This window comes from Leucoraja erinacea, chromosome 5, assembly GCF_028641065.1.
Source record: "Leucoraja erinacea ecotype New England chromosome 5, Leri_hhj_1, whole genome shotgun sequence".
In the NCBI taxonomy this organism is placed as follows: domain Eukaryota; kingdom Metazoa; phylum Chordata; class Chondrichthyes; order Rajiformes; family Rajidae; genus Leucoraja; species Leucoraja erinaceus.
The window spans coordinates 14,712,079-14,737,109 of record NC_073381.1 but is presented as its reverse complement, the minus strand read 5'-3'; the positions used below and the strand labels follow the sequence as shown (position 1 = coordinate 14,737,109).

Below are 25,031 nucleotides of genomic sequence, written 5' to 3'. Positions count from 1 at the left end.
GCGCTTCAACTCCCCCTCCCATTCCGAATCCGACCATTCTGTCCTGGGCCTCCTCCATGTCCAGAGTGAGGACCACCGTAAATTGGAAGAGCAGCACCTTATATTTCGCTTGGGCAGTTTGCACCCCAGCGGCTTGAACATTGACTTCTCCAATTTCAGGTAGTCCTTACATTCTCCTCCCCTTCTCAACTCTCCTTCAGCCCACTGGCTTCTCCTCTTCCTTTCTTCTTCTCCCCACCCCCACATTAGTCTGAAGAAGGGTTTCGGCCCGAAACGTTGCGTATTTCCTTCGCTCCTTACCCGCTGAGTATCTCAATCATTTTTGCCTAATTTGCAGACATAATCTTCTTTTAGTGTATTACAAAGCTGCTCCAAGATGCATCTTTGGTGCATGAAAGATAAAAAATCGACACGAAGCAAAAATTGACAGAATTAATGATTAGGTGCGGCAGCCACAAGCTTGGCCCAGCATGTAAGCTTTAACAAGTATCTATACATATTACATCAGGCCATTCAGCTCTTTGGTTTTTGCCTTCTCCCAGCGTTCCCAACACTGGCTGCCGTGGACCCAGTGGGCCAAATGGCCCGTTTCCACATTGTATCTCCAAGCTAAACTATTCTTCCCACAACTTCCCTCAGATTTTACCATCAACCTACACTCGGGGCAATTTGCAGCAGCCTATTAACCTACCAAATCCTATGTCTTTGGGATGATGGTGGAGAAGAATGTGTATGTTGCACACTGACAGCACTGAAATTCAGGACTGCATCTTGTTTTTCAGATCTGTTAGGCAGCAGCTCTGCTCGCTGTTCCACTGGGCCAGCCAGCTGGGCTACTAATCTCAGCTGTGCTGTCTTGGGAGTCACAGAGAGATGCAGCACATCACGCCCTAACAACTGATGAAAGGGCTGTATCAGTGAAGGCGTGGATCTCCAGTCAGGCAGCTAGAGAAAGGGGCTGCAAGCTGACTGTGGAATAATCGTAGCCTGATTCGAAAAAAAGTGTGTATTTTCTTTTTTCCAGGAAATCTGTGCAGTGAGCAAATAAAACAGAGAATGCTAGAAAACACTGAGCAAATCACACAGCGTCTATGGAAACATAGAAACATAGAAAATAGTAGGCCATTCGGCCCTTCGAGACTGCACCGCCATTCAATATGATCATGGCTGATCATCCAACTCAGTATCCTGTACCTGCCTTCTCTCCATAACCCCTGATCCCTTTAGCCACAAGGGCCACATGCCTTTAGCCACAAGGGCCTCCATACCCCCCTGATCCCTTTAGCTACAACTCCCTCTTAAATATAGCCAATGAACTCGACTACATTCTGTGGCAGAGAATTCCAGACATTCACCACTCTCTGTGTAAAAAATGTTTTTCTCATCTCAGTCCTAAAAGATTTCCCCTTTATCCTTAAACCGTGACCCCTTCTTCCTGCATCTAGCCTGTCCAACCCCTTAAGAATTTTGTAAGTTTCTATAAGATCCCCCCTCAATCTTCTAAATTCTAGCGAGTACAAGCCGAGTCTATCCAGTCTTTTTTCATGTGAAAGTCCTGACATCCCAGGAATCCGTCTGGTGAACCTTCTCTGTACTCCCTCTATGGCAAGAATGTCCTTCCTCAGATTAGGAGACCAAAACTGTACGTAATACTCCAGGTGTGGTCTCACCAAGACCCTGTACAACTGCAGTAGAACCTCCCTGCTCCTATACTCAAATCCTTTTGCTGCTAAAGAAGAACTCAGTTAATGTTTCAGATCAAAGACAGACGCAAAGTGCTGGAGTAACTCAACGGGTCAGGCAACATCCCTGGAGAACGTGGATAAGTGACGATTCGGATAATTCGGATCAGAATCCATCTAGCATCTGCAGTTCCTTGTTATTAGTGTTTTGGGTGAAACCCGTTTCTCTTCCCATTGTTGCTGCCTGACCTGCTGAGTATTTCAGATTCTAGCATCTACAGTTTTCATTTTCATTTGTTCCCTTGTAAACTGATACTTTTTCTCCTGAAATATTTGGACAGACCCTGCAAGTTGAAGAAGCTGAGCATCCCACACCGGCCTACTATCCTCTCCCGACGTCTTCATTTCCAACTTCTTCCCACAGTGGCAATGCGGTAAAGAGTCCTCCTGAGTGTTGAAGACACAGAGGACATCTGCAGCAGCCACTTCCAGGCACCGGGAAGATACCACTAACTCGTGCTCTGCAAAACCCTCATAACCCACGGGCTGGATAAGCCAACCAAGATCAGTATCCACTCCCCAGACCAATATACTCAGTACTGTAAATCCCAAGTACACTCAGCCGGTTTTTGTTGGGCAAGCCGTATTCTTTGTGCACCCCAAACAGATACTCAATGCCCAACTCTCTCATTGGACGTGGGCCCAAGCAGACAGAAGGAAAGATTAAAGGATGTTGTCAAAGCCTCTGTGGAAAATTGTAGTGCCCCCTCCCACTGGCTTCTGTGAATTTTTGTCACATGACCGCCCAAAGCGATGAAGGGCATTGGAGATGGCACCTCGCGTTCATGAGCCCAGAGAAAGTGGAGATCCAGTTTAAACGACAAAACCAACACGCCACTCCCAGCCACTCTGCCACAAACCACCTGCCTCATGCGCGAGGCCAACATTGCCCACATGAGCCACCACAGAGCCCACAAAACAGGAGTGGAAGCAGGTTTTCTTTGGATCCCAGAGAAACAAAGGGTTGCGGGCAAATGGGACTCGGGTGGATGGACATGTTAATCGGCATGGGCGAGTTGGGTAGAAGGGGCCTGTTTCCATGCTGCGTCTCTGTGACTAAAGGAATAAATGGAAGGAATGGCATGGCCAGCTACAAACTACATTCACCTCCGTTTCTGCCTTCCTCATCGAAAACCGTCGATCAGCCGTAACCTTCTGTCTTTCAGAGAGCATTGCAAGATCTCTGTGGAATACTCAATAAGTGAGATGCAGTAACTCATTTTAAATTAACAGCAAGCAACATTTGTGGGTTCTAAATCATCTAATTTCAAGGATCCTATAAAGGAAGCAAAAATAAATGCGGCATTTCAGATGCGGGGCTGGCTTGCTTTCCAACAGTGCGTACAAGCTGCAAGGGGAATTCAAAGCATAGTTGCAGAGTGATTGAATATCTTTTGCAAATCATATCCAGAAGCACCAGTCTAAAGTACGTGCTTAAGTCTGCAGTGTGTGCCTCAAGCTCACTCCCTGTTAGCCCGACTGCTGCCACTGTGTCAACCCAATACACTGACAAAGCTTCGCAACTAGACAACCACCACAAACTCATTTCACCTATTTATCCAAGGAGATGCTTGTCAAAAGTAATAAAAGATAAAATAATCTAGGACCGAGGAAACAAATTACACAGTTTATCAACACTGTCTGAGTCTAAACCAATTATAAGCTGATGATATTACATAAACAGAGTAATAATTACTGACAAAGCATCCAGCGGTAATTCTAAACAAGATCTTCCTCCACTAATCCTCACCGACTGATATTAGTAATGGGTTGAATCCTTTCCGACACGCTGAATAAAAAAAGGATGAGAGGTGTTGGGAAGGGAGCAACAAATGACGCGACTTCAAGCTTGCATCGGTTGAGTTTCACATGGGAGGGTGAAATTAGGATCAAAGTCGCGAGCTTTCTTGCAGTGGGAACACTTGAGTTCCCGCTGCACCAAAAAATCCCAGAGTATCATAAAGGACATTTCCCACCCCGGACACTCCCTGTTTGAACTGTTGCCGTCACGCAGACGGTACAGATCTACAAGGACAAGGACGAACAGACTAAAAAACAGTTTTTACCCCACTGCTATAAAAGCACTAAATGTAGCTGCCAAGGAACGCAGGGGCGAGACATACTAAGGGACTGTGGTAACTGTGAAATCGACAGAAGGATGGAGGGTTGGGTGTTTATGCGTGATATTTTCATGATATTTATTTTAGTTGTTTATCTTTTAATATTTTACCTTGTATGTATCGTTAGCTTTTAGAAATGTTTGAATGGTGCACTGACTGGCTGACATTTTTAAATTCCGTTGTACATGGTTCATGTTACAATGACAATAAAGAAACTATTCTATTGAGGCAAGAATACAGTCAGCACGGACAGAAACTGATTAGGCCGCACTTGTATTCGGAGCTGGATCGTGGCAGGGTGAGCTATTGTTACAATGGGAGTGCCGGCCTTTGTGCAGCTGGATTCAGCTTCCAACATCAGCAGTGGTCGGCTCCCAAGATTATTTAACCATCTCTGCATTACTTCTCCTGTGCAGTCTACTCAAATAAGCAGCATCCCTTTCTCATCTTAAGATATTCAAGCACAGTATAATTCTCCTTTCCAGAGAAACTTAACGCTCTCTTGCCACAGCATCTGATGTTGTTTTGATTCAATTTTCAAGAGTCATAGAACGTCATTGAATCATAGTCATACAGCATGGAAACAGGCCCTTCGGCCCAACTCGCCCACACCGACCAAAATGCCCCATTTGCATTAGTCCCTCTTGTTTCTTTCTCCTCCAAAATATTCCAAATGGAATTTAAACTGGAGGTGGTGGAGGGAGGACTTAAGCTAGAAAGGGTTATTGGGAAAAAAGAGCTACCTTAAATTTAGTTCCATCTGGTTGGGTAACTATAGTAGGGTGGAGATTATTCCATGCCTTAATTGTGCGGGGGAAAAACGAATCCACCTCCTGCATTTGGCCCATATCACTATTTTTTGTATTGTATGTATTGTATTGTATTCAATTTATTGTCATTGTCTCAATTTGAGACAACGAAATGAATTTCCCTTACAGGCAGTATCATTAAAAAAAATCACAAAGAAATTATAAAAATAAATAATAAATAAATAATAAAACATATTAAAAATAAAATTGAAATTGAATTAAAATTTTAAAAAAAGCACAAATACAGAAGTCCACGACACAACATAACATAAATGGCACCAAGGTGAGGACGGCACCATAGTCCAGCCAGCCTCCCCTCCGTGTTCATCCGTGGTCGGGGCCTTCCAAGCACCCGCAGTCGCCGCCCCGGGTGGCCCGATGTTCAGGCCTTCACGCCGGGTTGGTGGAACGCCGACGCCGAACCCCGACGGTGAGCAGCCTCCTCCTCAGCGGCCCGGACCTCCTGATCAGCCGCCTCCCGCTGCCGGAGTCTGCAGCTCCCGAGTCCGCAGGTCGAGCCGGGCAGAGTCACAGGACCCCGCGTTGATTAGTCAGCGCCACCCGCGTTGGGAGCTCCGCAAACCGCAGCTCCGTGATGTTGGTGCAGCAGGTCCAGCACTCCGGGCTCCAAACGGCGACCCCCGGTAAGGCATCACCAGCCCCGCGATGTTCCAGCGCTGTCCCCGCCGCTGCTGGAGCTCCGGTCGATCCCGGCAGGAAAGGCCGCGCCAATCCAGGTAGGTAGGCCGCTGTGGGGGGGGGGGGGGGGGGGGAGGACGCGACTCGAATAATAGTCGCGTCCTCACCAGGAAGCGGCTGAAGGACGGTATCCCCCGCACCGTGCCCTCTTCCCCCACATAAAAACACCAAAAAACACAAAAAAACACACTTTTACATAACTAAATAAACAAAAAAACAAAAAGATACTGGGCTGTAGGTGGAGGCTGCTGGCACCAGCGCCACCGGAAGTACTAAACCTATCCTATCCAGTTCTGTTTAATTCAGCTCAGTATCCATGTTCCTGTCTAAATGTTTCTCAAACGTTGCAATAGTACCTGCATCAACTACCTCCTCTGACTGCTCATTCCATACAGCCACCACCCTTTGTATAAAATAAGTTACGCATCAGGTTCCCATTAAAAAGAGTCAAGAGTATTTAACTATCATATGTACCGGGACCAGAACAAGGACATTCTTCCTTGTTGTAGCTGTAAGGGCACATTCATGCAACAACACATCAAATAAATGCACAATAAATGATCGGTTATTCCAGGTAAAGCATACCACGGTACCTACCCCACATGGGAGATGAGATGGGCTGGGCTGGCAAAGGTGGCAGATTTATTTTCTTGAAGCACATGAGTGAACTAGATAGCTATATCACAATCTATTATTTTCCTGCTTATTGTTACTGAAGCAGGCTACGAAATTTACGTAATTTGACTGAATTTGAACATTTAACTCCTACGGTGGAATATGATCTCATCTCTCAATCGATGGCCCAGAGATCTGGTTACAAGTGTAGAAACATAACTACCATGCTCCGTCATTTACATCCACCCAGCGAAGGGTGGATTTACATCTTAATAATTTATCTGAAGATAGACATAAAAAGCTGGAGTAACTCAGCGGGACAGTCGAGACTTCAGACTAGTCATGGATAAGGGAAATGTCAGATACAGACAATGATGTAGAGAGAGATAAAGAACAATGAACGAAAGATATGCAAAAATATTAACAATGATAAAGGAAACAGGCCATTGCTAGCTGCTTGTTGGGTGAAAACGAGAAGCTGGTGCGACTTGGGTGGAGGGAAGGGTTAGAGACACCTGGGGATACTTGATGTTAGAGAAATCAATAATCATATCACTGGGCTGTAAGCTGCCCAAGCAAAATATGAGATGCTGTTCCTCCAATTTGCGTTTAGCCTCACTCTGACAATGGAGGAGGCCTAGGACTGAAAGGTCTATGTAGGAATGGGAAGAAGAACTGATAGACAGCACATCCGACAATATAGCACTGTTACCATCTGCCAGGGAACTATATTATTGTGTGCTCAAGTGAGCCCCAAACCTTCCAGCTCTGAGGGCACCAGCAGTGAGCCAAAGTGCCACTTGGAAGGTGACTATACTACATTGAGTGGAGCAACTTTAAAGACACCTTACCTCATCGTTCAAGAACAGCACAGTATTGTCAACAGATTAAAAAAAATAATAATAATTACTTGTTCTGAAACAATCACAAGTTCAGAATATTACACATAGCAAGAATTCAGATTTAGCACAAAAAAACTGTAATTCTTTCACAATTACCTTTGATTGATGCCAGCAAAAATAATATGCAATTACACATCCAAAAAATGCCTTGCACATTACTAAGAAAAACAAATAAGAGTTTGGCAGGATTTTCAATGAAACTATTTCAATTTAATTTCCTGTTCCCCAAGGCTGCCTCTTCGGAGGAATGAGTCAATTTCATTAAATTTAATCATTTTAAATAATCTGCATGCATCATGCACAAAATGAAAGGAAGGGATGCAGCAGAAGATGACCACAATTAGATCACAACTTTATAGGATTAAATTACCAGGACAAATTTAATCATCATGACTTGCTAGGTAGAAATAGTGAGGCAGAGGTTGAGTGGCGATGGTGTTTATGGTTTGAATTGTATTTATTTTAATGCAAGTTGTAAAGGGCCTCTCCCACTTGGGCATCATTTGCGTGTCATTTACTCAACATTATTTAGGTGTCATGACGTGATGAGCATGGCGTGCATTACGTGCGTATGGTGCGTGGTGACGTAGGCAGTGACGCGCGATCGCACACAACGCACCAGGATTTTGGGATTCACAATATCTTTGCATGGCACCTGCGTGAAAGAAACATAGAAACATAGAAAATAGGTGCAGGAGTAGGCCATTCGGCCCTTCGAGCCTGCACCGCCATTCAATATGATCATGGCTGATCATCCAACTCAGTATCCTGTACTTGCCTTCTCTCCATACCCCCTGATCCCATTAGCCACAAGGGCCACATCTAACTCCCTCTTAAATATAGCCAATGAACTGGCCTCAACTACCTTCTGTGGCAGAGAGTTCCAGAGATTCACCACTCTCTGTGTGAAAAATGTTTTTCTCATCTCGGTCCTAAAGGATTTCCCCTTTATCCTTAAACTGTGACCGCTTGTCCTGGACTTCCCCAACATCAGGAACAATCTTCCTGCATCTAGCCTGTCCAACCCCTTAAGAATTTTGTACGTATCTATAAGATCCCCCCTCAATCTTCTAAATTCTAACGAGTACAAGCCGAGTCTATCCAGTCTTTCTTCATATGAAAGTCCTGACATCCCAAGAATCAGTCTGGTGAACCTTCTCTGTACTCCCTCTATGGCAAGAATGTCTTTTCTCAGATTTGGAGACCAAAACTGCATGCAATACTCCAGGTGTTGTCTCACCAAGACCCTGTACAACTGCAGTAGAACCTCCCTGCTCCTATACTCAAATCCTTTTGCTATGAATGCTAACATACCATTCACTTTCTTCACTGCCTGCTGCACCTGCATGCCTACTTTCAATGACTGGTGTACTATGACACCCAGGTCTCGTTGCATCTCCCCTTTTACTAATCGGCCACCATTTAGATAATAGTCTCCTTTCCTGTTTTTGCCACAAAAGTGGATAACCTCACATTTATCCACATTATACTGCATCTGCCATGCATTTGCCCACTCACCCAGCTTTTCCAAGTCACCTTGCAGTCTCCTAGTATCCTCTTCACAGCTAACACTCCCCCCCAGCTTCATGCCATCCGCAAACTTGGAGATGTTGCTTTCAATTCCCTCATCCAAATCATTAATATATATTGTAAATAGCTGGGGTCCCAGCACTGAGCCTTGCGGTACCCCACTAGTCACTGCCTGCCATTGTGAAAAGGACCCGTTTACTCCTACTCTTTGCTTCCTGTTTGCCAGCCAGTTCTCTATCCACATCAATACTGAACCCACAATATTTGTGCTTTAAGTTTGTATTCTAATCTCTTATGTGGGACCTTGTGATGCGCAAATGACGCCCAAGTGGGACAGGCCGTTAATGCAATGGGGAAAGCAGATGAGCCAAGAGCGTGGATTAGTACATGGAATTTCAACATTGCAGCCATTGCAGAACTTTGTTGGGAGAAGGGCAGGACTGGCAGCTCAGCACCCCAGAGGATTGGTGTTTCAAAGTGCTGGAGAGGAATGTAAAAGAGATTCCTAAATTCATAAATTTTAGGAGGAGAATTAGGTCATTCAGCCCAGTTGAACAAACGGGACTATGAAGGCATGAGAGAGGAGCTGGCCAAGGCCGACTGGAAAAGGATCCAAGCAGGAATGACGGTGGAACAGCAATGGCAGGAATTTCTGGGCACAATCCAGAAGATGCAGGATCATTCCATTCCAAAGAGGAAGAAAGATTGTAAGGGGAGTAAGAGGCAACCATGGATGACAAGGGAAGGTAGGGATGGAATAAAACTAAAAGAAAAGGTATATAACATAACAAAGAGTAGCTGGAAGCCAGAGGATTGAGAAATTTTCCAAGGACAACAGAAGGTAACAAAAAGGGCAATACGGGGTGAAACGATGAAGTAAGAGGGAAAACTGGCCAAGAATATAACGAAGGATAGTAAAAGCTTCCTTAGGTATGTTAAGAGAAAAAGATTAGTAAAGACAAATGTGGGTCCCTTGAAGGCAGAAACAGGTCAAATGATTATGGGGAACAAGGAAATGGCGGAAGAGTTGAACAGGTATTTTGGTTCTGTCTTCACTAAGGAAAACACAAACAATCTCGCAGATATACTAGAGGACAAAGGATCTAGGGAGACAGAGGAAATGAAATAACTTTGCATTCGGCGAGAAATAGTATTGGGTAGACCGATGGGACTGAAGGCTGATAAATCTCCAGAGCATGATGGTCTGCATCCCAGGGTACTCAAGGAGGTGGCTCTAGAAATCGTGGACGCATTGGTGATCATTTTTCAATGTTCTATAGATTCAGGATCAATTTCTGTGGATTGGAGGGTAGGTAATGTTATCCTGCTTTTCAAGAAAGGAGCGAGAGAGAAAAAGTGGAATTATAGACCAGTTAGCCTGACATCGGTGGTGGGGAAGATGCTGGAGTTGATTATTAATGAAGTAATAACGGCACATTTGGATAGCAGTAAAAGGATTGGTCCAAGTCAGCATGGATTTATGAAAGGGAAATCCTGCTTGACGAATCTTCTCGAATTTTTTGAGGATGTGACAGGTAAAATGGATGAAGGAGAGCCAGTGGATGTAATGGATCTGGACTTTCAGAAAGGTCCCACATAGGAGATTAGTGGGCACATGGTACTGGGGGTAAGGTATTGATATGGATAGAGAATTGGTTGGCAGACAGGAAACAAAGAGTGGAAATAAACGGGTCCCTGTCAGAATGGTAGGCAGTGGCGAGTGGAGTGCTGCAAGGCTCGGTGCTGGGGCCGCAACTATTTACAATGTATATTAACGATTTAGATCTGATTTAAAGTAACACTAGCAAATTCGCAGATGACGCAAAGCTGGGTAGCAGTGTGAACAGCGAGGAAGATGCTAGGAGGTTGCAGGGTGACTTGGACAGGTTGAGTCAGTGGGCAGATGCGTGGCAGATGCAGTATAATGTAGATAAATGTGAGGTTCTTTGGCGGCAAGAACAAGGAGGCAGACAGATTATTATCTCAATTGTGCCAGATTAGAAAAAGGGACGTGTAATGAGACCTGGGTGTCCTTGTACACCAGTCACCAGCAGGCAGTGAAGAAAGCTAATGGCATGTTGGCATTCATGATGAGAGGATTTGCATATAGGAGTTAAGAGGTCCTTCTGCAGTTGTACAGGGCCCTGGTGAGACCACATCTTGAGTATTGTGTGCAGTTTTGGTCACCTAATTTGAAGAAGGACATCCTTGATATTCAGGCAGTGCAGCGTAGGTTCACAAGGTTATTCTCTGGGATGGCAGGACTGTCATACGAGGACAGATTGGAAAGAATGGGCTTTACTCACTGGAATTTAGAGGGATGAGAGGATACCTTATAGAAACGGATACAATTATAAAAGGACTAGACAAGCTAGATGCAGGAAAAATGTTCCAAATGATGGGGAAGTCCAGAACCAGGGGCCACAGTTTAAGATAAAGGGGAGGCAATTTAAAACTGAGATGAGAAAAAACTTTTTCAACCAGAGAGTTGTGAATTTGTGGAATTCTCTGCCACAGAAGGGAGTAGAGGCCAAATCACTGGATGGATTTAAAAGATAGATAGATAGATAGATAGATAGATAGATAGATAGATAGATAGATAGATAGATAGAGCTCTAGGGACTAGTGGAATCAAGGGATATGGGGAGAAGGTAGGCACGGGTTACTGATTGTGGATGATCAGTCATGATCACAATGAATGGTGGTGCTGGCTCGAAGGGCCAAATGGCCTCCTCCTGCATCTATTTTCTATGTTTCTATCAAGGCTACTGTGTTATTCTATCATGGCTGATCTATCTTTCCCTCTCAACCCCATTCTCCTGCTTTCTTCCCACATCCCCTGACACCCGTACTAATCAAGGATCTATCAAACTCTATCTTAAAAATCTCCATTGCCAACCTCAACAGCCTTCTGGGGCAATGACTTCCACAGATTTATGACTGAAGAAATTCCTCCTCATCTCATTTCTAAAGGTACGTCCTTTTATTCTGCGGCCATGGCCTCTGGTCCTAGACTCTCCCACTAGTGGAAATATCCTCTCCACATCCACTCTATCCAGGCCTATCCAGATGCGAGAGATGCATCACTAACCAGGGAGAATGTAATTGTGCACTTGCTCCCTGGAGGATTCTTTGGGATGCGGGAGGAAACCCGAGCCCATGTAGTCTCAGGGAGAACGTGCACACTCCACACAGATAGCAGCTGAGGTCAGCATCAAACCTGGGGCTCTGGCGCTGTGAGGCAGTGGCTCTACCAGTTGTGCCATTGTGCCACCCCTCACAAATTTGATTGAGTTTTTTTTTTAAGGAAGTGATAGAGGGGATTGATGAGGATTGTGCAGTGGATGTTATCTACACGGACTTTAGTGAAGTATTTAACAAGGTTCCTCATTATAGGCTGGATCAGAAGATTTATTCACGTGTGATCCTCAATTAGTTGACAAACTGGATCCAAAATTGTCTTTGTTATGGCAGACAGTAGTGGTGGAGCTGTTTTCTTGACTGGAGGCCTGTCACATAGAAACATAGAAAATAGGTGCAGGAGCCTGCACCGCCATTCAATATGATCATGGCTGATCATCCAACTCAATATCCCCCGTGGTGTTCTGCATGGATCAGTGCTGAGACCACTATTATTTGTGATATACAGAATATCGGTGTGACATGAAAATTGGTGGAGTTGTGCATGGTGTGCAGGATGTAAATCAGTCGGAAACGCTTTAAAGAGCATCTCCTATCAGTCTGCAAGCACGCGTCTGAGCTTTCAACCACGTCTCTTTATTTCCCTGCTTCACTCACACCGTCGACCCACACTGTTATTTCCCCGCACCGTTCCAACAGAGCACAATGCAAGCTGAAGGAATCGCACATTGCCTTCTGACTCAGCACTTTACAGCCTCCTGACTTCATCACTTCCAGGTAAGCACCACTGTCAGGCTTTCTGCTTTCTGCTTTACTTCAGGTTTCCAGCATCAACAGCATTTGCTCTGACTTTACAGCTGATAGTCCATGCCTGACAATTGATTTCAAGCGTAGACGTGGGTAAATATAGTGCCTTTCAACATTCACAAGTCTCCCAGAGCCAACTAAGTGCTTTGGAAACAGGGTCACTGTTTCAAAGCAGGAATTGATGCAACCAATTTGTGCTCAGCAAGCTTCCACAGGCAGCAATGCGATGCTGATTCTCAAATCATTTTTTATAAAGTGAGATTGTTTGAGGGATAAATGATGCTCAATATGTGCAAGACAAACTTTGATACAATTCAAGGTGGTTCACAGAGCTCATATGTCAAAAGATAAGTGTTCGTTTTTATGGTCATATAAATCCTACCTGTGACAGATGTAACTGAAGTGGCCTCATTGACTCGTATGTTTTGGTCCTGCCCTCTTTTGGAAAAATATTGGAAATACATTTTTGATACTATTTCTGTCGTTTTAGGTATTGATTTACAACCTCATCCTATTACTGCAATTTTTGGGCTACCAATGTTTGATTTTATTCATCTGTCCTGTTCCGCCCATCGGCTGATTGCTTTCACCAAGTTAATTGCCAGAAGATCTATTGTATTTAAATGGAAAGACTCCAATCCTCTGACCACACTCCATTGGTACTCTGAAACGATATTGTGTGTAAATTTAGAAAAAATTAGGAGTGACATTGTTGAACCCTTGGTTAAATTTGATAGGGCTTGTGGAAGATTTATTCAACATTTTCATACAACATAAATTGTCCCCTCTCCAACTGTTATAATAATTATTTTACCTTTAGACGGTGGAACGGACTTGACGACAAACAGGGATTTAAATTGTTGAAATTCTTTGCAGCCCAGATTCTGTTTTGCTTTTTGTTTAAGTTTTGGGGGATTTCCTTTTTTTGTTTTTTCTCTTTTTTCCCTTTTTTTTCTTTTTTTGATCGTTTTGTTTTTATACATATGTTCTCTTTTAAACATTTAACTATATTTACATAGAGACCGGGAGGTCTATATTCAATGTGTATTTTGACACTGGACATATTTAGGTTATACCTGTTATTAATATAACCCTGACCCCTATGTATCAATATCATTGTTATGTTTATCATTGCATTTTTTGTTGTCTTGTTTTTGCTTTTGAAAAAAAAAAAGATTTAAAAAAAAAGAAAACAATAAGAACATTTTTTTTTATTTTTTAAGTGATGCTCGGGATATTAGTGAGGGCAGCACGGTGACGCAGCGGTAGAGTTGCTGCCTTGCAGCACCAGAGACCTGGCTTTCTGACCTCGGGTGCTGTCTATATGGAGTTTGTACGTTCTCCGTGACCCCATGGGTTTTCTCCAGGTGCCGATTTCTATTTCTATTCCAGGTGCCGATTTCCAATTTCTACCGCTGTACCATAGAGAGTATCCTGACCACCTGCTTCACGGTATGGTACAGCAGCTGCACTGCTGCGGACAGGAAGGCACTACAACGGGTGGTGAAAACCGCGCAGCACATCATCGGTGCCCCGCTCCCTGCCATGGATGCCCTCCACCGAAAACGGTGTCTGAGACGGGCTGGGAAGATCATCAAAGACCCCTCACACCCCAACCATGGACTGTTTGCCCTCCTCCCATCAGGGATGCGGTACAGGAGCCTCAGGTCATGTACTAGTAGGATGAGGAAAAGCTTCTACAACAACACAATCACACTGCTGAACTCGGAGTCCCGACGATAGATTTCTCTGGCCCCTCCGTCCCCATTGTTTAATCATTCTGTATTTCCCGATTATTCTGTATCTTCTTTGTTTTTTCTTTATGTACAACTACTACGGACTGACGCAAAACTGCATTTCGTTGTACTGATACTTGTATTTGTGCGATGACATTAAAGTTGAATTGAATAGAATTGAATTGCTCCGTTTTTCTCCCACACCCAATCAAAGACATACATGTTTGTAGGTAAATTGTCCCTGGAATGTAGGATAGCACTAGTATACAGGTGATCATTGGTCAGCACGGACTCGTTGTGCCGAAGGGGCTGTTTCCACACTGCATCTCAAAACTAAACTGTGGTTCTTCTTTCATAGCAGTGCTACTGGATCTTTTAAAGTCTCCAGAGGTGGTTTAAACCCTCAGGCTTAGGTCATCCCCTGTGATACCAGACCCTTCCAGGGAGTGACACGGTAGGTTTTGTTGGACTGCAACCTACAATTGGGGACAGTGCTTAGTTGTGGTACCAGTCACCATCAGTTGAGTCCAGAGGGAGAGATGTGCGCTGTAAAGTGACCGGGGCACTATCAGCCCATTCATCCGTTATGGAGAGATTACCGACGCGGAATAACCTATTCAACAAACCCATTTACATTCATTTATGGGTGACTGCCTGGACGGAAGAGAATATCATTTGACCTCCTGTGTACTGTGTCCTGTGAGGGAGCCAACGCATTTTACAGGGCACAGATCCTCGGCTGACAGGGACAAGAGCTGGCTTCTCAGCTCGAAGGTGAATTGGAACAACATGCAACGGATTAAAAACAAAATTCAAGCAGGTAACAAACAGACTGGGTTCTCAAGGAGAAAGCTTTACCTATCAGTACTGAATCACTACAAACACGAGCTAAATATCACCAAGTTACACTGCTACACTTTGGTTGTGGTTACGTTCCAGGTGTGCCTCCACCTACTAGTTTATCCCCCTCAACATCCCTCAGTTCCTTCCTGCCCAAGGTATGCACCCGGCTATTCCTGAACTACATCCATGTCACTCACCCCCCATTCTTCCATGCACCGAGCACATTGCATGTTCTCCTGGACATTTGTTATGAGATCACGTGGATTTATAAATGACGATGTTACATTTATCACCCTGACTTCTGGTCACCCCCAGTGCCAGGACACTTGCCTGCCTCTACCCTATCCAACTCCCTTGCAACGTTAGGTCCCCTTTAGCCTTCACCTTCCTGGAGGAAAGGAAACCTCTTCAGCCATTCCAGCCAATTCAACATTCATTTCTGAAATCATCCGTTTGAATCTTCCCTGCAGCAGTCCCTCGTCTCCACATCGTTTTGCTGAGGGTGACTGGAACGGTCCATAACATTCAAACATACGCCAACGTATTTTCTCAACAATTCTTCCAACATTATTGCTGAAAACTTTCACCAGCAAGTCTTAATTTGGATGGTCAGCAACGTGGCCAAGTTTGTGGATGATACAAAAATAGGTGGAGGGGCAGGTAAGGTTGAGGAAACAGGGAGCCTGTAGAAAGACGTGGACAGGTTCGGAGAGTGGGCAAAGAAGAGGCAAATGGAATACAGTGTGGCAAAGTGCACTGTCACACACTTTGGTAGTTGGAATAAAGGAGTAGGCCATTTTGTAAATGGGGAGAGGATTCAGGAATTGAATTGAAAGGAACTTAGGATTGCTGGTGCAGGATTCCCAAAAGGTTAATTTGCAGGTTGATTCAGTTGTAAGGAAGGCAAATACAATGTTAGCATTTGTTTCACAGGGAATAGAATAAAAATGATGTAATACTGAAGCTTTATAAAGCACTGGTCAGGCTGCATTTAGAATTTGTGAGCAGTTCTGGGCCCCTTATTTGAGGAAGGATGGGCTGGCACTGGTGAGCGTCCACAGGAGGTTTACGAGAAATAATTGGGGTAACATATAGTGCCCTCCATAATGTTTGGGACAAAGACCCATCATTTATTTATTTGCCTCTGTACAATTTGAGATTTGCAATAGAAAAAAAATCACATGTGGTTAAAGTGCACATTGTCAGATTTTAATGAAGGCCATTTTTACACACTTTGGTTTCACCATGTAGAAATTACAGCAGTGTTTATACATAGCCACCCCTTTTCAGGGGACCAGAACGTTTGGGACACATGGCTTCACAGGTGTTTGTAATTGCTCATAATAATGCAGGTAATTGCTCCTTAATGCAGGTAACAAAATAGCTCTCAGCACCTAGTCTTTCCTCCAGTCTTTGCATCACCTTTTATTGCTGTTTATAAACATAAGGACAAAAGTTGTGCCAATGAAAGTCAAGAAAGCCATTATGAGACTGATGAACAAGAATAAAACTGTTAGAGACGTCAGCCAAACCTTAGGCTTACCAAAATCAACTGCTTGGAACATCATTAAGAAGAAAGAGAGCACTGGTGAGCTTAAAAATCGCAAAGGGACTGGCAGGCCGAGGAAGATATCCACAGCTGATGACAGAAGAATTCTCTCTATAATAAAGAAAAACCCCCAAACACCTGCCCGACAGATCAGAAACACTCTTCAGGTGTGGGTTTGTCAATGACCACTGTCTGCAGAAGACTTCATGAACAGAAATACAGAGGCTACACTGCAAGATGCAAACCACTGGTTAGCTGCAAAAATAAGATGGCCAGGTTACAGTTCTGCCAAGAAGTACTTAAAAGAGCAATCACAGTCCTGGAAAAAGGTCTTGTGGACAGATGAGATGAAGATTAACTTGTATCAGAGTGTTGGCAAGAGCAAAGTATGGAGGAGAGAAGGAACTGCCCAAGATCCAAAGCATATCACCTCATCTGTGAAACACGGTGGTGGGGGTGTTATGGCCTGGGCATGTATGGCTGTTGAAGGTACTGGCTCACTTATCTTCATTGATGATACAACTGCTGAACGTAGTAGCATAATGAATTATGAAGTGTATAGACACATCCTATTTGCTCAAGTTCAAACAAATGCCTCAAAAATCATTGGCCGGCGGTTCATTCTACAGCAAATCAGACCGCAAACGTACTGCTAAAGCAACAAAGGAGATTTCCAAAGCTAAAAAAATAGTCAATTCTTGAGTGGCCGAGTCAATCACCTGATCTGAACCCAATTGAGCATGCCTTTTAAAACTGAAGAGAAAACTGAAGAGGAATAGCCCCCAAAACAAGCATAAGCTAAAGATGGCTGCAATACAGGCCTGGCAGAGCATCACCAGAGAAGACACCCCACAACTGGTCATCAAGCAGTCATTGCATGCAAAGGGAATGCATCAAAATACCAAAGATGACTACTTTCATTTACATGGCATTGCTATGGATGGGAAACATTATGGTGCCTTGAAATGGGGGTGTCAGGGGCAAGTAAACATTGCTGTAATTTCTACATAGTGAAACTAAAAATGTATAAAAATGGCCTTTAATAAAATCTGACAATGTGCACTTTAACCACATGTGATTTTTTTCTATCACAAATCTCAAATTGTGGAGTATAGAGGCAAATAATTAAATAAAGGGTAGTTGTCCCTAACATGATGGAGGGCACTACATGTGGAGAGTTTGATGGCTCTGGGCATTTACTCGTCGGAGTTTAGAAGGGTGAGGGAAGATCTCATTGAAATCTGCCAAATAATAAAAGCCCTAAATAAAGTGGATATGATGTTTTAATAATGAAAGTCTAGGACCAGTGGGCACAGTCGTAGATTAAAAAGACATACCTTTAGAATGGAGATGAGGTGGAATTTCTTTCGCCAAAGGATGGTGAATCTTTGGAGTTTGTTGCCAGATGGCTGTCATAGAAACATAGAAACATAGAAATTAGGTGCAGGAGTAGGCCATTCGGCCCTTCGAGCCTGCACCGCCATTCAATATGATCATGGCTGATCATCCAACTCAGTATCCCGTACCTGCCTTCTCTCCATACCCCCTGATCCCCATAGCCACAAGGGCCACATCTAACTCCCTCTTAAATATAGCCAATGAACTGGCCTCAACTACCCTCTGTGGCAGAGAGTTCCAGAGATTCACCACTCTCTCTCTGTGTGAAAAAAGTTCTTCTCATCTCGGTTTTAAAGGATTTCCCCCTTATCCTTAAGCTGTGACCCCTTGTCCTTAACTTCCCTAACATCGGGAACAATCTTCCTGCATCTAGCCTGTCCAACCCCTTAAGAATTTTGTAAGTTTCTATAAGATCCCCTCTCAATCTTCTAAATTCTAGAGAGTATAAACCAAGTCTATCCAGTCTTTCTTCATAAGACAGTCCTGACATCCCAGGAATCAGTCTGGTGAACCGTCTCTGCACTCCCTCTATGGCAATAATGTCCTTCCTCAGATTTGGAGACCAAAACTGTATGCAATACTCCAGGTGTGGTCTCACCAAGACCCTGTACAACTGCAGTAGAACCTCCCTGCTCCTATACTCAAATCCTTTTGCAATGAAAGCTAACATACCATTCGCTTTCTTCACTGCCTGCTGCACCTGCATGCCTACCTTCAATGACTGGTGTACCATGACACCCAGGTCTCGCTGCATCTCCCCCTTTCCCAATCGGCCACCATTTAGATAATAGTCTGCTTTCCCGTTTTTGCCACCAAAATGGATAACCTCACATTTATCCACATTATACTGCATCTGCCAAACATTTGCCCACTCACCCAGCCTATCCAAGTCACCTTGCAGTCTCCTAGCATCCTCCTCACAGCTAACACTGCCCCCCAGCTTAGTGTCATCCGCAAACTTGGAGATATTGCCTTCAATTCCCTCATCCAGATCATTAATATATATTGTAAATAGCTGGGGTCCCAGCACTGAGCCTTGCGGTACCCCACTAGTCACTGCCTGCCATTGTGAAAAGGACCCGTTTACAATGGCTGGCAGTGAAAGTCCCGTTTACGATGGCTGTGAAAGTCATTGGGTATTTTAAGGCAGGATTGATAGATTATTGATTAGTAAGGACATCAAAGGTTACGTGGAGAAGGCTGCAGAATGAGATTGAGGGGCCAAAATAGATCAGCCATGATTTAATGGCAGAGCAGACTTGATGGGCCAAATGGCCTAATTCTGCTCCAGTGCACACAGCAGAATATATAAAACAAATAACGAAGTCACCGAAGTGCTCAGAAGCACACCAATTTATTTCCTGGATTTTGTTTGGGATAAGAATAGTTATGAGCCTCACTGTTAGAAGACATTCTAGCAGTAGATGGAGTTAAATGGGAAACCAAGATTCCAGTTCTCAACGCGTCTCCTTCGGGTTTAGAATAATATGTGTCTAATTAATGATTAGCAGAGAAGACTTGCAATTGCTTTCCCTGTACACAGTAGTCCCAAGTACCCCAGAGACCGCCCAGGGCTATTCTACAACTGGCTTCTACAACGGGTCCCTGTCCAAAATCATCTAGGAAATCTGTCTCTGAGCACCAGCTCAATAAACAGCAAATGTCACCCGTTCACTCTTCCTGCCCGTCTCATTTCAACTCTGCTAAACATCAAATACCACATCGCGAGTTTAAAAAAAAAACAGAAAGACCTTGTAAATTGGGCAGTACCCGCGGAAAGAGAAGCCGAGTGAGTCAGGACGCTCCAAAAATATTACTTAATTTCACTCTCCACCGATGCTGTCTTACCTGTTGAGTTTTTGCACCATTTAAAAAAAAATATCCAGATTTCCAGCATCTGCAGTTTTTATTTACAGTTGTACAATTAGAATAGGCGAGTGCATGGTTTTATTTTTTTAAAAGTACATTGACAGCGATTGAAGTATTTACTATTTACCCGAAGCATGTGGATACTCTCATTCACTCACACACACGCAGACTGTACACAGCTTGCTATCGAGCCACAAGAGAAAGTGCTCGTATACTTTCTTATTCCCATCCAACGTGCAACCTTATCGCCAGCAACGCGTTTTAATCTTCCTGTAGCACTGTCAACACTGAATGGCAACGCATCGAAACATACTTTGCAATAGTTTTTTTTTAAATATTTCAAACCCAACGTATCTACAAAATAGAAAATAAACATTTATCGCAATGATATTCAAAACGCAGCTGGGATAAAGAATACCTTGTAATTATTCACTCCATGTTAAATGCAATCCCCCCGATGTCACAAGACATGCAGGCTAATAGAGTGCGCTTTAATATAGTTGAGGGCAGGCAAAATGCCAGCAGAAAACTCTGTGGCACTAAACCAGCTTTAATCAGTCTCGTAGTACTGTGGTACTAGACCAGCTTTAATCAGTCTCGTAGTTATAAACTCCGTCTTTCTCCTTCAATACTGGCATATTTTTTAAGTCTTTTTTTATTTGCCAAGTTCCTTCAGTTCGGCTTTAAACGGCTAATTTATCCCTGCAACCATAACTTCATTGATGGGACAGGGCGCCCCAGAAACGACAGGCACCCTCCGCCGCAAGCGGAATGTAAATTGCTGCGCCTATACTCCCTCCCTACCTGGTCTCCAGGAATTCATCACTACTTGGCTGCGGGACGAGTCCATCCCCACTGTCCCTTTAATCCTTCCTGCGGCCCGACACTTTGCAGATGCTAAGTCAGTGTGCAACAATATTGCAAGCGGAGGGAGGAAATTCAACGTGCATCGTTGGTTTGGAAGGGATGAGATTGCCTTTGGTGCCCCGACGCTGACCGCTCCACCTCTGCTTGCGCGTCCCGCTGCTGCCCTCTGTAGCACGGGAACAGGACTCCAGCGCCGGGACGGGTTGAGGGAGGCAGAGGGGGTTGGGGGGCCGGGATCACGGTGGCCCCTCTCACCCCACGGTGGAAGGCACCCGAGTTGATACAGCATGGAGCGCTAAACGGGGAACGTGGTGGGGGAAGTGAACCAGAATGTGCATGGCATCTGCAGCTGTGAAACCCACCCCGCCCCTCATTCACAGAGTGTAAGAAGCCAGGAATTACACAGGTGGGGTGCGTGGTGGGTGTGCAATACCGTGAGACACACCGGCGCACGTGTTTGGCTGTGTATATAGTCACAGAGGTACACAGACACTATAGACACACATAGCAAATACACACGCATTCAGCGAGATGTGTGTGTGTGTATTTACAATCCCACAGACACACTTGCACATCTGGACAGAGTGTACATATGTTATACGAATATATGGTTAGGCAGACGCACAGCCAGACACATATACCTGCAGATGCATGCCCATACATCTCAATGATGACCAGCAGCGCATGTAACTATTGTCCACACGTAGTGTTAACAGCTGGCCGCTACTTGCAGTTCTCGGGCCAGGAGAGCTCACTTTAACTGCAGCAACAGCTGTTGCAATTGCCGCTGGAACAATTCGACCAAAAACATGCACAAAGATGATTTACGAGCCCTCCCCCCGACACACGTCGCAGCAGAACTCAAAGCAGCAACAAAAAAATAACACAGAAGAACCGCCACGAATTTGTAGGTCAGCCGAAGGGGAGGTTTTGTTTGCTGTTTATTCACAAACGCCGCCGATTTTTATTGTGACAAACTAAACTGCTCCTCGCACGGACAACATGTTCATTCCACGGCATCACAACTTACCTTCCGACAGCAGACGGCCGGCGTGAACAAAAGATGAATCCAGCGTGTCTTTCTCGGCCATCAGCTCGGGCAAATATTTCTCGCTCTGCATTTTTGCTTTTTGTTTTTTTGTTTTTTTTTGCAATGCGGATTTCAATTGATATTTGTTACGTTTTAAAAGTTAAAACCTATTTCTGCCTCTCTGAGCACACGCCACATCTGAATGAGTCACTTCGCGTCTGCAGCAAAGTGTACCTACTAGGTTGCACTGACTACACACACACACTCAGTACATCCCAGCTCACTCGCTCCGCCAGCTTCCAGTCACAGCCCGCCTTCACCCCTCGGTCATTGGCAAACGTGGGACCATGCGGAAGCAGATTCAAATACTTATTGGTTTCCCTCCTTGTCGCTCAGAATGAGTGTCAGAGCAGTGGCGGTAGCTGCTGCGCCGTGCTGTGTAGATAAAATACAAAATGCTGGAGTAACTCAGTGGAACAGGCAGCATCTCTGGAGAGAAGGGATGGGTCTGAATCGATGCTGCCTGTCCCGCTGAGTTACTCCAGCATTTTGTGTCTATCCTTGGTGTAAACTTTCTTACACGTCTGCAGTTCATTCCTACACCGTGCTGCACTCTGCTTGTGCCACCCCGTCTATTTTCTAAGTAGTCTTTTTAAAATATTTTGCACACCTTTTTATCTTCCTTTGCGAAACCGAAATGACTCCTTCTCCCGTTGGTGGCGGGCACAGAAAGGTATTATTGATAAATTAAAACGATAATAAAGCAACGGCTACAAAGCGCGCCTATTGCTTGCCGGTTGCCTTGAACATAAATACATTGCAAAGTTGCTCCGGGCTTCGCTATAACCCGAGCACAAGTTGGTGCATAATTGATATGCCTGAAAAATGCTGATTTAGACTCGGGTAATGTGGTCACTTGGGATATTTAGCTCGATTATGTTCACATTCTAAACGCCATTAATGTTGCGGGCACCACATTCTACATACACTGAGCGCAAGGCGAGGCTGGCATCGCAACGCCGGGAGTATGTTGCTGTAATCTTTCCCCCACCTCAATGTATGATCGAATGATAAATGTATGTCCACAGCACTCTGCTGAAGTACTGTGCGTGACATTACATCGCAGTGCATTCGCGTTAAGCGGGCATTATAAGATTCGATTATTCATAAGATTGATATTTCAAATATCACCCAGGATATATATGCAGGACCGATTTTTAAAAAAAAAGTCGTCGGTTTAGCATCTCTGCCTTATTGTAAATGTAACTTTGGGAATCAAATGGGGAACGTTCATAAGTCAAAGACGATTGGAGTTGTGAAAGAGTTATTACTCTTTCCTGTAATTACTCTTTCCTGTAATGCCTCTTTACAATGTCCTAGCAGCTAGTAGTGGCAATACAGAGAGAAGCACCTTGCTCCAGATCAAATCGCCGGAGCCCAGTTTCCACGTTTCAACTAAATACAAGGAACTGCAGATGCGGGAACTGCTGCTGAAGAAGGATCCCAACCCGAAACGTCACCTCTCCATGTTCTCCAGAGACGCTGCCTGACCCGCTGAGTTACTCCAGCACCGTGTGTGTGTGTGTGTGTGTGTATCCCGCCCGTTTCATCTGCTTTTGTATGCAAACGGCGGTGCTTGATTCCGCGCAACAAGAAGGAAGAGCGAGGAGTTGTGTCGGAAAGAATTGCAGATGCTGGTTGACACCAAAAATAGACACAAATTGCTGCAGTAACTCAGCGGGTTAGGCAGCATCTCTGACAGAAGGAATGGGTCACATTTCGGGTTCTTCAGACTGAGTGAAGGGAGGTTTTACAGAGTGAATTGCTATAACCTGACCCGTGTTGATTCAGTTGTACCTTTAAGAAAAGTATTGTAGCACTGTTTTGAAAGGGGACGTTTGCAGAGCTCCGGGGAGAGTTTGGGTAAGTGGAGCCACTGGCCACTGCACCATGGTGTCGATAATTTTCTCTGTCGTGTATGATTTCTACCCGGGCATCCTCAGAATAAGGTTGGACAAGACACTATAGACATTGCCTCATCTGACACATTGGTGCGGCTAGTTCCTGGAACCGCCAGGATGGGTGGAAAGCCGTGTTTCCGCGCTGTATCTCCCTGTCCCACGGTACGAGTTCATTCCAAGAGCTCTCCCGAGTTAAACACAAAATCAAACTCGTGGTAAGCACGGAGAATGAACGTTGGGGGAACGTCGGTGCTCGGGGATGTCTCTGAGCGGCTCGTAACGCTAACGGTAGGTACTCGGGAAGACTCGCTAACGGCAGGTAAGCACGGGAAGACTCGCTAACGGCAGGTAAGCACGGGAAGACTCGTGATTATTTTTCAACATGATGGAAAATGTCCACGAGAGCCCCGAGTACCGACGAGTGGCCATTACCGTAAATCTCCGAGCTCGAATCAGGGCAAAACTCGAGAGAACTCGTGGAATGAACTCCTACGTGGGACAGGGGTTTAAAATAAAAGTGATAAATGTGAGTGCTCTGGGTCAAGATGTTTCACTGCTCTGAATTTTCCAGATCATGGCTGATAATAGACACACAATGCTGGAGTAACTCAGCGGGACAGGCAGCATCTCTGGAGAGAAAGTATGGGTGATGTTTCTGGTGGAGACCCTTTCCCAGACCGACAATCTCCCTCAGCGCTGTTTCTGTACACTATGTCCATACACCTTGATTCCCTTAATACTCTGTGATGAGTTAATTCAAAGCCAGCCCCCTAGGACGGAGAACTTCACAGATTCGCCACTGCCACAGATCTCCTGTCAGAATAACATCCCACCACCACAACCGTCTCTGTCTGTCAGAAATGTTCTGGTCAAGACGACTTTGAATGCAATCTATTACGTCTCCAAGCATCCCATGCACCTTCATCTTCTGGACAATCTAAAACCCGGGACCTTGTTATAAGTTTGCAAAAGTCCTTGTGCACAGCTGTCACTGCCCTGCACTCATGAATTATCTTTGTCAACTCCTCAAAATTCCCTCACTTGGACATCAAACAGAGCCTGAAGTTTAACAATGGAAATGTGGCCTCTGCTTCTTCTCACCACTATCCTGAAACAGGCATTCAATTCTAGATCTGAGAACAGCAATGTTTGTGCTGAACATGATGCCAAGATAGACACGTAAAGCTGGAATAACTCAGTGAGATAGGCAGCATCTCTGGAGAGAAGGAATGGGATCCGAAATGTCACCCATTCCTTCTCCCCTGAATGTCACCCATTCCTTCTCTACCTGCAGTTCCTTCTTACACAAGATGACAAGATAAACTGATCTCATCTGTCTGTACATGATCCATATCACTCTATTCCCTGCATTTCAATGTGCCTATCTAAAGGCCTCTTAAATGCCACTATTGT

General features: G+C 44.6%; 1 protein-coding gene across 4 annotated transcripts in view; it reads right to left on the bottom strand.

Moving 5' to 3' along the window:
- khdrbs2 (KH domain containing, RNA binding, signal transduction associated 2) overlaps positions 1–24,748 on the bottom strand; it is a 393,514-nt gene extending 368,766 nt beyond the window's left edge. The window contains exon 1 of one of the 4 annotated variants that reach the window (XR_008723423.1): positions 21,658–24,748. Coding sequence is in view for 2 of the 4 variants with exons in the window: in XM_055635049.1 (XP_055491024.1) it covers positions 20,565–20,916 (352 nt within the window). In the remaining 2 variants the exon portion in view is untranslated. Of the gene's footprint in view, positions 1–20,564; positions 21,151–21,657 lie in introns of those variants that run through there. The other 3 variants (XR_008723424.1, XM_055635050.1, XM_055635049.1) reach the window with 3 other exon arrangements.
- Between the last annotated feature and the right edge of the window lie 283 nt (positions 24,749–25,031).